We start from the raw sequence: 12,589 nt of genomic DNA on the forward strand, positions 1-12,589 counted from the left end.
TTGCGGACCCCCCCCCAGAAAAAGTGCTTCCTGTAGAAGAAATCCTTGATAGCCCATAGGGCCTACTTGTTTTTGTCGTGCTTTTTCAAAAACATGCGGTGAACTGACGTCAAGGAACCATGTCAATTAATGTGACGGTACACCGAGAACCAGAGAGAGCACTGTTTATCCTAGCTTACATTTAGAGCAAAAAGGGTAGTCCGTGTACGTTTTTCGATGTGAAAACGAAAAATCAAACAAAAAAGCGTTTCCAAATTATTGTTGATTTGCAAACAAAAACTGGAAAAAAATAATTAATTTAGACTTTCAGTGAAAAAGGTCTGTGTGCGTTTCGTTCATTCATTTTTCGATTTGAAAACAAAATAAGACAAAGAATCATTTTCCGTTGTTTATTTGAAAACGGAAAACAAACAATCGAGACAACCATTCGTTTCTCGTTTTTCAATGAGAAAAGAAAACTAAGAAAAAAGACAAAACACTCCTTTTTTTCCTTTTTTTTGTTGAAAACGAAAAATGAAAAAAAGTAATATTGTTTTGAATTTTGATTCATCCTAATTTCGTTTGATTGTATGAACGTCTCTCAGCACTTTTCAAAATGAAAGTTGCCTTTGAAAATGCTAGAAATTTCCTTTTGGATTGCTCCCTATATTTTACAAGCAACAAATTCTTCGTACTCCTCTAGTTCAGCCCTTATTTATTACACACACATTTTCGTGGTGAAAAAAAATAATAACGCGGAATTGTGAAGAATTTTACCTAACAACCAAAACGTAAGGCCTATTCAATAGCACTGAAAAAGCTAGGGAGAACAATCAAAACAGCCATCAATATGCAGATGGGATGTTTAGTTCTCTAGGAATGTAATACATAACAGATGTAAGCCAACACCTGTATCGTAGACATCGCCACCCATACAGTGTCGTATGGCGTCTGCACCCCCTCTCCCTCCACGTTTGAATTTTTCAGGGTCACTTCTCCAGGTTTCCGGCACAAGCTTTTGAAATGCATTCGTAGCATAAACGCAATGAAACTACGGGTCCATTTAAGTCAATTAGAAAAATTAGGGACGGGGCAGAAACTTTCAAAGGCTCTTCTATCGGTTTGAGCATTAAATTTATACGTGCTATTTGACTTATAATCTATGACCAACTCAAAACATGAAAGAAATACATATAAGCCCTACAGATTTTTAGACGAAAAATGTAGGCTTACATATTGAGCGGGTTTAGTCTTCAAGAACAGCACTGTCGAAGAATGAAGTTATAAAGCAAGCCTGTATGGGTTAGAGTGATCCGAGATGTGGTAGGCCGGTTTTTCTTCGTCAAAAACGGCTATTCCAGTAATGAAAACATGGACTAATCCCAAAAAGCATTCTTAAGGCAAGCAATTATAGACAAAGACATATATCATTTCAAATACTGGCAAACTTCTCTTTACTATAATTGGATTGCTGAGAACCACATGTACGATGATTTACGCTGATTTAACCTCAGTGAGTGGGAAAAACTTATCACCACTGCGGTTAACCGCATGCCATAAAGTACAGTTGGCTGGTATATTCAATATACTGCCCGTGGGAACCCCCCCCCGCCATCCGAGAAGAGCGTGGCTGTGGCAGCTCATTGCATGATTTCTTAACTTGTCCCTCTGCTGTTTCAGCTGTTTCGTAGGTCTCAAGTGCCTTGAGGTATATAGGGAGTGAACCTTGTTTGAGTCGCCCCCCCCCCCTGTAAGACAGGGGGAAACACGTTAAAAAGCGGTGAAGATAAAAGAAAATAGTTCACCACGTCATGCATAATGTTGCATCATCGTTTCTACTTGTCCACCCAAATGAGACATAAAAATATCTGGCCTGAACCCCCCCCCCTGGATAAATTCCTGGGATGACGCAGCAAGTAAAAAGTCCTCTGGGGGTGAGATTAGGATCCGGCTTTTTTACTGACGTCGCAAAGGTATCGCAAAGAGTTCACCAATCTGTCCTTCGTGATCAATCTACGGTGCCGCATATAGACCACCCACGATACTTTCGAAAACTCTATTCTGAACAAAATGAACTCTCTTCGTATCACAATAAATATCACACCACACAAGTTAACACACCCAGCTGAGTGCTTCTCGTGAACAAAAGCCAATTTTGAGTTTGGCATTAAAGGTGGTGTACACCATTGGTTTGTTTTTTTTTTTTCTTAACTTCACAAGATTGGCTGATTACGGTGTATAATATTCACTGCAACTTACATTTGACTCATTTGTTTCCGTTTGAGTCAACTGCTTTGTGAAAAATCAAGAAAAACAGTGCTGCATTATGGACGCTTAAATCGAAGGTCTTGTAGTTTATCAAAATGTCCTATAGCTCAGTCATGCAAGCCTGGATGAAAGCATCACATATAGTCAACATTGAGAGGGGACAAAAGAACTTTTTGAACAGTTGCGTATAATAGTTCTGACTCGGAGCCCAAGCGAGGTTGTTTCGTCTGAAAAAAATCTTACAATTTCTTTAATGAAAGAACTTCTCTCAAACGAGGCTGACCATACCATTTCTGAAGTCATGAAGCTTTCAATGTCTGTGGGTGATGCATCGATCCTGTACCAGAGGCAACTAATTCATATTCCATATTCTTCACGTCTAACGAGTAACGGACTTTTGCAATATTTCCTGCCCCATTCAATTACCTAGATTTGTGCTTCGTCATTATATTCCTTTCCACTTAAAGTTCCAACATCAAGCATACTTCCCATTCTGAAGATTCACGGATCCGTCGACGTCCCTTGTAGGCCCTATATCTCATTCAAAGTGATATTCAAAATGAGTAGCTACTGTCGGCGTGGGTAAACAGTTGACAGGTACTAGCACGCGAGACTAGGGTAGGGGAGGGGAACTTTGTGATTGATTCGAAAGTAATGGACAGTATCATTTGAAAGCATAATTATACCAAATTCGGGAGGTCCTCCTGTTCATACATAATCTATCTATAACAAAATGAAAAACTTAAAAATACAATCTATTTTGGTCTCAAAAATACTGTTTTTCGCTGCTAAAACACAAATGAGTGCCGAAATGTTTCCTCTTAATCAATATTGGACCTATGGTTGAGGGGAAATTATTCCGAGTGACTGGAAAGTTACGTTTGAAAGGTGATAAAATTGTCATGTACAGCAATGTTGTAGGATCAAAAATACAAAAATATGACGTTTCAAGTGTTTTTATTTCTGATACGGATGATGGTTTGCACTGAAGCAGTTACTTTTAAGGAATTACGTCACCTTCCGGACGGTGCATTTGATAATCGGTTTTTTAGCTGGCCCCTACGTACATTGGCTGAAGCACTTCGTCATCATGCCCATTTTTAATAGCAAACAGCGCAATATGAATTTAAACTGTCCATTTTGATTTCTTAGGCTTTCATGCTGTTTCATTCTACAAAAAATTCATTACAAAAAATATTGAATTGGTGATTCTGGGAACGGTCACTTTCCCTCCAGTAACTGGGCGTACAACTTTACCTTCACTATTGAGGTACGATAAACACCACAGGAGGGCGCTATTTAGTTTGGGTAAAATTTTTTAGTGTATTATTTACCAAATTTACCCACTTTAAATTGCGTCCTCCTAGGTTCGTCCTGAATTTCTTTAGATGCTTTTCATCAGTGGTACGGCAGCCACAAAACTTGGTGCCCAGGAACTTAAGTTGCTCCACAGATGTCCAAAGAGCCAATTTTCTTAAAATCATAATTTGGACCAGAATGACCACTGACAGATATGGCCCAAAATTAATGGACTTTTAGTGAAAGTCTTCGGTTTTGAACTCAAGTTATTGTGAATGGAATGTAAAGCACTTAGTAACCATTCAAAGGGTGCAGACCACTAATTCAAGTGAGAATTTCTGACCAGCTCATTAGCATTAAAAGTGCCCACTTCCACAGTATCTTTCGAAGAAGGAGATTGTTTGGCCCCCAAAATGGTGAGATTGTGTAAATCGTTGCCAGAATCAACTCCCCGGGTCTTTGAGCTTTCATATGAGGGCAGAAGGGCTGAAAACTACGGTTGAAAAATGGTCCTAAGTGCCCGCGAAAGTTGAGGGTTGCCACTTGAAAAATGGCTGCAATCAGACTTCGGAAAAATCACTTTTTGGGGGGTGATTTTGTTTTGTGGGAATAATTAAAAATGTAATTGGTTAACCCACAAAAAATTGAAAAGAAATTGAAAGATAAGTGACCAAACAAGAATTTCATTTGTGTTTCAGAAATCTCAGGGATGTTGGCGTGCATGCTATTGGGCCCTGAACGGTGCTGATTTTACACTGTTTTCAATGGGGCTTGAATTAGTGGACTGGACCCCTAACGTAGATTTTGGTTGCGTCCAGAAACAAAATGGTGAGAAAATACACATCACTTCACTCATGTATGAATACAGACCAATCAGAAGATCCGACTCTACCTTCGACAGCTGCAGCCAGCTCTACAGTAGTTTTCACAGTGTAGTTCGTGATTTATAAGTCTGGTGCGGCATCTATCAGTTTGTACTATCACTTGATCACCAATACCATGAGTTTGGGTTTCAGATCAGTCGCGGCTTAAGAGAGTTCATGTGCGCAGTCCCGTGGATCAGCCAAGTGCAAGTGAGCTAGTCCGTCGGAAAATTATAACGTCACAAACACGGCAAAATGTTGATAAAAGTGAAGGTGTGTTATGTTTTCTAAGTGACGAAATATATTATGGACATACTGTCAGTGTTAGTTAACCACGTAGAAGTAAGAGGAACTGGTGAATGGTGGTTAGATGACATTGTACCCGGATGACCTAATGACGCGACATACATGACAATGACAGATGAACAAATGAAGAGTTGTACACGGGAAGGGGATTGTAAATTTGGGGATCCTGTTCCTATCACAGAAGGGAGAGCAACATTTTAACTTTTGAATTCACCTTGGGAGATGATTGTGACATTGTGCTCAATAACTGTAGGCTAGTGTAGGGTTAATGTAAAAAAAGGGCAGGGTTTTGAGGGAAATTTTGAGGGGAAACTACATGGTGGATTGAAATTTGCACAGTTAGTTTAACAGTAAGAAAGTCACATTTTTTCACAATTTACTATTTGAAATTTCCCCAAAATAGGGTCAGTGCATTAAACTTACAGAGAGTGTTGCCTTTGGGGGGGGGGCATGCATGTACCAGTTTTGCAAGATTGAAATGTAAAAAATCTGGGGGGTCCCCAAGCATGCAAATTACAATCCCCCAAGGGAATGCCCCTGTGCACAAACCTTCAAGACTTATCTGAAAAACTTAAGTGTTTTCTAAGTGAATGCTTTGGAATTTTGTTGCTAAATTAGGGCCAGCCCAGACTGGGGCCAGTCTACTGGACTACCCCAATTGGGCCCATGACGGCCCACCTAAAAAGTAGAAACTTTGCGAAAATGTCTTTGAGCCCCATATTTTTTACACAGCAATTTGGTTTCTGTCCATGAAATTCTGGTTTCTATTTGGTCATCTCAACATGGCCATCTGTTTACTACGACGATAATATACCATAAAGAATTGATTTTTAGAAAAACTGTTTTGATGCGTTCTTTGCCCCACCCTTTTTTAAATGTCAGCCTTGGGTTTTTTTTCTGCTGAATCCAGTGAAGGCATTAAAAGAATCCCCAAGACAATGGTAGGATCGCCAAGCCCATTTGAAAAAAAATATCCCCATTTAGGGACATTCTCTCTTCTAGGGACTGATGTTGTCCTTGAATAAAGGGACTTCTCCAAAAACAAGGACAGTCTATGAGTTGTGATGTGCGCCTCTACTGCCAGACAGTGATGAACACAGTGATCCCAACTGCTGTTTTATCAGCGAGTTTGTGTCATCCCTAAGAAAGCTTTTTGTAATTGTGTGAATGCAATGAATTTGCTGAAAAAACAGCTGTTGAGTATATTCATGTGTGGTGCGTTGTCGTTGTGTTGCGCAGCCGGATTGGACGAGCGAATGGTGTGCGCGCCCCACAGCATGTACATGTATCTGACAGTGATTTCGGACGTAATCCCAAGTATTGCATGTATTTCAGTTCACATTTGTTTACTATTCTTTAACATCACGCTCTGGGGACCTATGTCTTTAACACTGTCTGGTTCCCAGAGCAAACAGATCTTGACTGTGTTTATCACCCGCCAAACGATCGCAAAGTAATTGCTGTAGTAAGCAAATGGCCGTTTTGAGACAACCAAATAGAAGCCAAAATTCCATGAACAGAAACCAACTGAAATTGCCCGTATTAATAGTTCAAGGAGCGTGATGATCAGATGGGGTGAGTGAGCCGTATGAGACAAATGGGACTCATAGAAGGCTTTTTCACCAAGTTTCCACTTTTTGGGTTGACCGTCATGGGGCCAAGGATACAGAGGTACATGTAGTCCAGTAGACTGGCTCAATCTGGGCTAGTTAGGGCCTATTACTTTCTGATGGCTGCTACTTAGCCTGTGACATTTTAAGGGAAAATTCGTGTTGTCCATATATGGAACTCTTTCCCAAATGGTTGACGATAGAGTCTTTAGAACCTTCCATTTGCCAAGACCTTGTCAGTGTTGTAAAGTACTTTTCAAGTATCAAGTAGCCAAGGTCCTCTGCCAAATATTGAACTGGGTAAAAGGGAATAAAGCTTGAGTTGGCCATAGCCTAGGCATAAAATGCTCAAAGGTAAGCTATCAAACTAAATGTAGGGCTTCAGACACTCCCAGGTTTGTAAAATTTAAGTTTTATGGAGTAAACACTTTAGAGAATACATGTACTCAGCCGAGTACTTTTTGAGTACTTTTGTTCTAAAAACTTAATTTTTATTAAACAGTGATAGTCTGAAGGCATCATTTTACTTCGCAGTCTTTGTGCATGTACCATCAAATGCCCGTGTACTTCAGTTTTGTTCCCTCCTAACTAGTTCAGTATTTGGCGGAGAACTTGGTATTCAAAAGTACCATTAACTGATTTCACTCAAAATAGATTATTCATCCCCAAGACAGTCTGGAAACTGCCCAGTGCACCCACTGTATGATTCGGCGTGACTTGAACTTGGAGATACTGGTTGTGGTGGTCAGGTTCACTTAAGTTTTGGAAGAAATGAGAAATTTCACCTTCAGGTGGAAGAACCTGTTGCCAAGCTTGTGTTGGCCATCTTGTATCTTGTAACAATTCAAGCTTTATGTTAATGTCAGTGGTGTCATGGTACCCGCCCACATAGTGCCTGCATTCAGGCACACGTAATCGTGCACACGTAATCTGGTGACTGCTTCCTGAATGGTTTTCAGGATGCTTGCCCGGCGTTGGGCCTTGGGCGATTCGCAGTCCCTAGAAACATGCTTTGCAAAAGATGGGGTTGAAATTGGTTCAGTAACTTTTCCCACTGTCTCATCAAGCTGGACAGGCAGTTTTTCCTTGGAAGAAGGTCACAGAATCTCATTTTGTACATCTTTAAACACTGGTCACTATAATTTCATATCTCATTCCAAATCACTTGCTGTAATGGAAACTTGGGCTCCGATAGCACCAAGTGAGTATCAACTTCAAACATCAGTAGGAGTAGGGCAGTTGTTTTTGACTTGTCTTGTGAAAGGACAGGCGGGTATCCTACATGGAAATGAAACCTAATCCCGCCCGCTTCGTATCCCACCCCACTGTGTATGTAATGAGCCACTTCTTGATTATAAGCCTAACATAATACACTTCAATTGTTTTCTTTCAGACTCTGACTGGCAAAGAGGTGAGTTACAGATTTGACAATCCGATTATGAGACTTGCGCATAATTTCAAAGGGGCGTTCCAATTTGCCAAGTTCATACTTAAGCACATATTTAATAGGTACCTTTCAGGTGTCTGTTTGAACATGAGCATTTCACAGATGTGTGTCCTTCACACTACATGTACAGCAGCGTATTTGTTTTCTTCTCACTGATGCCAGTGTATTCAATTTACATTACAATAGCCTTTCATTTCCTACAAGTATACTCGCAGTTGGCAGTCAACATGTTAAGAATCTTAAGCTTAGAGATACCTCCTAACCATGCACGTCTCTTCAGCCCCTCACCGCTCCACTTGTCATTGCCTTCTTTATAAAGTAGATTGTGCCAATCAGCAGTAAATGAAGTTGTGTTTGGCCAAATCCTACAAGATTTACAGTCTGCAAAATTTGTGCTTTCCCATTGCAGATTGAAATTGACATTGAGCCAACAGACAAGGTAAGCACGGTTTGTTTCCCTTCAGGGTTTCAGCCGGAAAGTTTAAGCTACAGTTAACCATTTTGCGCCGGGGAGCCTGGTTTCAGGTTCGTTTTCTTTATACCTATTGCCTGGTTGCCCGGAATTGGACAAAAGAGCTGGGCCTTGTAACAAAAGACCATACTCGGAACAAAAGACCGAGCTGCTGGGAATTTTTTCAGTTGTTAATAGCAGAGAAAGTCCGTCATTGTTTGTGGCATTCAGTGTGAGGAGATTACCACTGGGGACAAAAGTGCTCCAGCGCTCTAGGGATGAGCGATACAATACCGCTGCACGCGAATCTGGTCGGCATTTGAAAAGACGCCAGCAGCGCACTGGGCCAGTGTTGGGAACAAAAGAAAATTATGTAACATTCCACAATCTGGGCTTTCTTACAAGGTGGCAGGCCTGGCTGAAATACTCGGGCTTCAATAGATGTTGCCTGTCAAGTTAAAGTAGCCACCAGACAATCATTCTTGTGGGTTTAAATGTCCAGTAATTGAAGTTACAAATTTTTGAAGAATGTTGAAAAAGGAAAATCTTGAAAATCCCACAGGTATACGTTTATGTAGCTTCAAATTAAACCCGGCAGCATATAGTTAAGCTATAGTTAATGCCCATTTTCACAGCTCCCTTTTTTGGTCAGTAATAAATACACCCTATTCATATATTCACCCTAAACTGAAATCTTCATGTTTCATCCCCCTAGGTTGAGAGGATAAAGGAACGAGTTGAAGAGAAAGAAGGAATACCGCCCCCTCAGCAGAGACTTATCTTCAGTGGCAAGCAAATGTATGTGTCACCAGAAAACGAAACAGAGAGTCATTTGGCAGAAACCAAAGCATTCAAATTCTGTTGAACTTGGCTGTAGTGAAATCAAAATGCTACTGAGTCTAGCACACCTGTCACTTCGGACGAAAGTTGAAGAATGATCTCCACGGGCAGGGGAACATTGTCATTCCGTTGTGTGGTGAAGGCACACCTTGAAAAGGCACATTCAGAGAAAAAAATTTGAAATGAACCGTTGCTCACAAGTATGCATGTGTGCTGCACGCTTAACATTTCTTTCATCGAGTAGTTTGATTTCTTGAGTTTAAAGGGTAGCAGGAATGGAATTTTTTGATGTAGAATTCTCGAAATGCTCCTGTGAGTCTCAGTGAACTTTGTTTTCAGTTTTTGTTTCACTATTTTCAGTGGTACCAGTATTTTCCTGCCTGTTTGGTTTTTGTACTTTGGGGCATTTTTAAATATGAGTGAAACTGTGATGTCATCCCGGGAAGAGAAACCACAATGTTTCATCATTATGTGCACAAAAATTCCTGCAATTTCTTGAGCTTTTGCTGGTGCTGATTTTCATTCCTTTGAGGATTCATTGGTGAGTAAATACAGAGCAGTAAGCAAACAATCAACCCTTTCTCAGTAAGTAAATTCTGGGTTCACAATTTGATAGAAAAAGCTATGCAGTGAACCATGTCTTCCCTGGATGACATCACAGCAACAGCACACCTAGTTGTCCAGAAAAACATCGATTATTGTAAATATTTATGAGCAGTGCACATTTCAAAGTGCAATAGGGATGTCAACAAGTTTTGAATTGTGTTTAAGAAAGATTCATTGTAGCTACACTTTAACCACTTCCTGCCGGGGACTCCGGGATTGGAGACGTATGGTTTATATGGGTGGCCGGGGTCTCCGAACTTGGACAAAGGAAACAGGGCCCTGTAACAAAAGACCGTACTCCGAATGAAAGACCAGGCTGCTGGGCATTTTTCACTCTCAAAAGTGGTGATAATCCAGCCTTGTTTTGAAACCGTATACCAGGGTTTGGGGCATTCAGAGCGAGCGGATTACCACCACCACAGCGATGAGCCACACAGCACCGCTGCATGCTAATCTGGCCCCTAGTGAAAAGAGGTCAGCAGTGCACTGAGCCAGGTTTGTGAACAAAAGGCAGTTACACAACACCGCACAATCTGGGCTCGGTTTACAAGGCTACTGGCCTGGCTGAAATACTCGGGCGTCAATGAAGGTCACGAGTCAACTTAGAGTAGTGCCTAAAGATTACTTGGTGCAGCTATAAACGACTGTTAAATGAAATGATGAATTTTTGAAGGATTTTGAAAACGGAAAAAAATGATAGTCATGCCGACCCAGCATCATCAACATTGAAAAATGCCCCGGCATGAAGTGGTTAAGATAGATAACAGAAATTAGGAGTTAAAATGGTAAAGTTGCAGTACAGCACTTGTGCCGTCCCTTTACGCCCATGATTTTCCACCTGTCAAATCACATTAATGCCTTATCACACTGTCATTTCCATTGTTCAGGAATGACGACAAGACAGCTCAGGACTACAAGGTCCAAGGTGGCTCGGTGCTTCATCTGGTTCTTGCCCTGAGAGGAGGGGCACTGTGACCCCACCACAGATGTGGCGTCAAGGAGTTTTGATAAACAGTTACAATCAAGTGTGTATTGATTGTTACTCAACGTGTACGAAAAGGGAGAGGGGTACAAACACATGTAAATGGCAATTTCCTTATCTGTATTGCAAAAACTAAAACCAAAAAATGGGTGGGGGATGTAAGAGTATACTTTAGGACCGATTTCAAGAACTTCAACGGGAACTTGAATATGTTGGTTCCAACCCATTCTTTGTCATGTCTTAAGTCAATATTAGACCTTGGAATGAACCTGGCGTTGCGTACATGAGTATATAATAAACAAAGGAAGTGATATATCCTCATTTTCCTGCCACTAAATGTTGAACAAATCTCTCTCTTTTGCTGGAGGTGAAAAAGTAATGCAGTATCATACATGTGGCATGGAACCAGGGTTTATAAAAGGTCCGTGCCACTTCTGTAGACTCCAACCAGGACAAACAGAAATACTTTAGGGGGAACTGAATGCATGACTTGGCAGGGGAAACAGGTTGATAACGGCATGGTTAGTGTTTCTGCTGGTCAAATGTCTATTGTCAACTGCTCAAAAGGCCCATGGTAATGCTGCAGTGCACATGTATGTAACCTGTTATGGTGTGTATTTTGACAGGTGGTTTAGCTCTGGACATTGCTAGGTTGGGATGGACCTGGTATCAAGCAAATATTAACCGCCCAATACAGTGTTTTGGAGAAATGTAACTGTGACACTAGTAGGGGGGAAGTAGGCAGCTGTATTGGATTGCTTTACGGGAGATGAACTCATAACATGGTAGTCACATACATATAGATTATATTGAGGAGTATAAATCTCCAGTGCTCTGTGCTGGTGCTCAGACACAAAACATGGGTCCTGTTAAGTCACCTTCGGCAGTTGGATCCAGTGTGAAAGCTTGTCATAGAGTCACTTTGTGGGAGGTAAATGCTGGAAAGAAACATCTGTGAAGTGTTTCAAAGTGTAAACTGAAGCGTACTTGTATGGAACCTTTTTGCTTGTCCCATTATTTTTGCTTGTTCTTCTTTTGTTGAAAGAAATTGGACACCGAAAACCTGCATGCCATTTTTACCTTACATAAGCATAGGTGGAGTAGGTTATGTTATTGTTCTGTGTGTTTTCGTAATACATGTACATGTACATCAGACAGTTGGTCGTGTGACACTGAGCATGCGAGAAAGACAAATGTTCATACATGTACAAGTGTTTTCTGGTTAGACTTTAAGGGGCGGGACCTGTTCCGTGAGGTTTGCACACGAATTAAAGTATTGTTTGTCACTAAGCCGCATCCTAATGAAAAGATTGCTGTCAACAGTTCAGTGCATAAAACATCTGCCTAAAGTAACGAACGGACAGGTATAAATTTGAGTCAAAAAAAAGATTTGAACCTGCTTCTTCTAGAATACTGTTCTGATGTTCTTGACCTGACTGATTTGTATGCTCAGAATGCAGCCATTGGCATGTTGTTTGAAATTAGCCTAATCGATTAGTAGAACACTGCCGTGGTATTCTGCATGTTATAGGTTCAGTTCCACTCTTACTAGGCTTTTTTTTTCATTTCGGCCAACTCCTAGAAAGAACACTTTTCATACATGCTATGACGTTATCATAATTTCCTAACTGCAAAGCATTCACAAATATTTGTTATACAGTATAAAATGTTTTGCCTGGCGTTTTGTTTAATAAATTATTGAACTGAAAAGAGGTTGTGTAGTTATAAGTGAGATTGTGTGCTGTTCTTTTTTGATTGAATTTTTTGTGTGTATAGGTAGTGAGTGGGAGTACGAGTTTAAGTATACTACATTTATTTATTCCTCTTACTCTCACGTGGAGGGGCAAAACAAAGGAGCGTAGAATGCGAACAGAATAAGTAAATGTGTCTTATTTAAAGGGCAAAACACATCTCTGAAAGGCATTTGCGGTAATGAGA

The 12,589-nt window shown here is 40.6% G+C and overlaps 1 protein-coding gene across 1 annotated transcript; it reads left to right on the plus strand.

Moving 5' to 3' along the window:
* Positions 1 to 4,532: 4,532 nt before the first annotated feature.
* On the plus strand, positions 4,533 to 12,379 carry nedd8 (NEDD8 ubiquitin like modifier). The gene is made up of 5 exons (XM_022245255.2): positions 4,533 to 4,682; positions 7,719 to 7,736; positions 8,182 to 8,211; positions 8,939 to 9,021; positions 10,557 to 12,379. The coding sequence occupies exons 1-5, from the start codon at positions 4,665 to 4,667 to the stop codon at positions 10,642 to 10,644; spliced, it is 237 nt and encodes a 78-aa protein (XP_022100947.1). The 5' UTR covers positions 4,533 to 4,664; the 3' UTR covers positions 10,645 to 12,379.
* Positions 12,380 to 12,589: the final 210 nt, after the last annotated feature.

Source organism: Acanthaster planci, linkage group LG06, assembly GCF_054643075.1.
Source record: "Acanthaster planci isolate LZ-2023a linkage group LG06, COTS_SCS, whole genome shotgun sequence".
Classification (NCBI taxonomy): domain Eukaryota; kingdom Metazoa; phylum Echinodermata; class Asteroidea; order Valvatida; family Acanthasteridae; genus Acanthaster; species Acanthaster planci.

Bases quoted from the DNA above. Each gene is read 5' to 3' on its own strand.
- nedd8 (XM_022245255.2), top strand. The intron at 8,212-8,938 runs GTAAGCACGGTT...TCATCCCCCTAG, and splicing joins ACATTGAGCCAACAGACAAG to GTTGAGAGGATAAAGGAACG. The intron at 9,022-10,556 runs GTATGTGTCACC...TCCATTGTTCAG, and splicing joins ATCTTCAGTGGCAAGCAAAT to GAATGACGACAAGACAGCTC.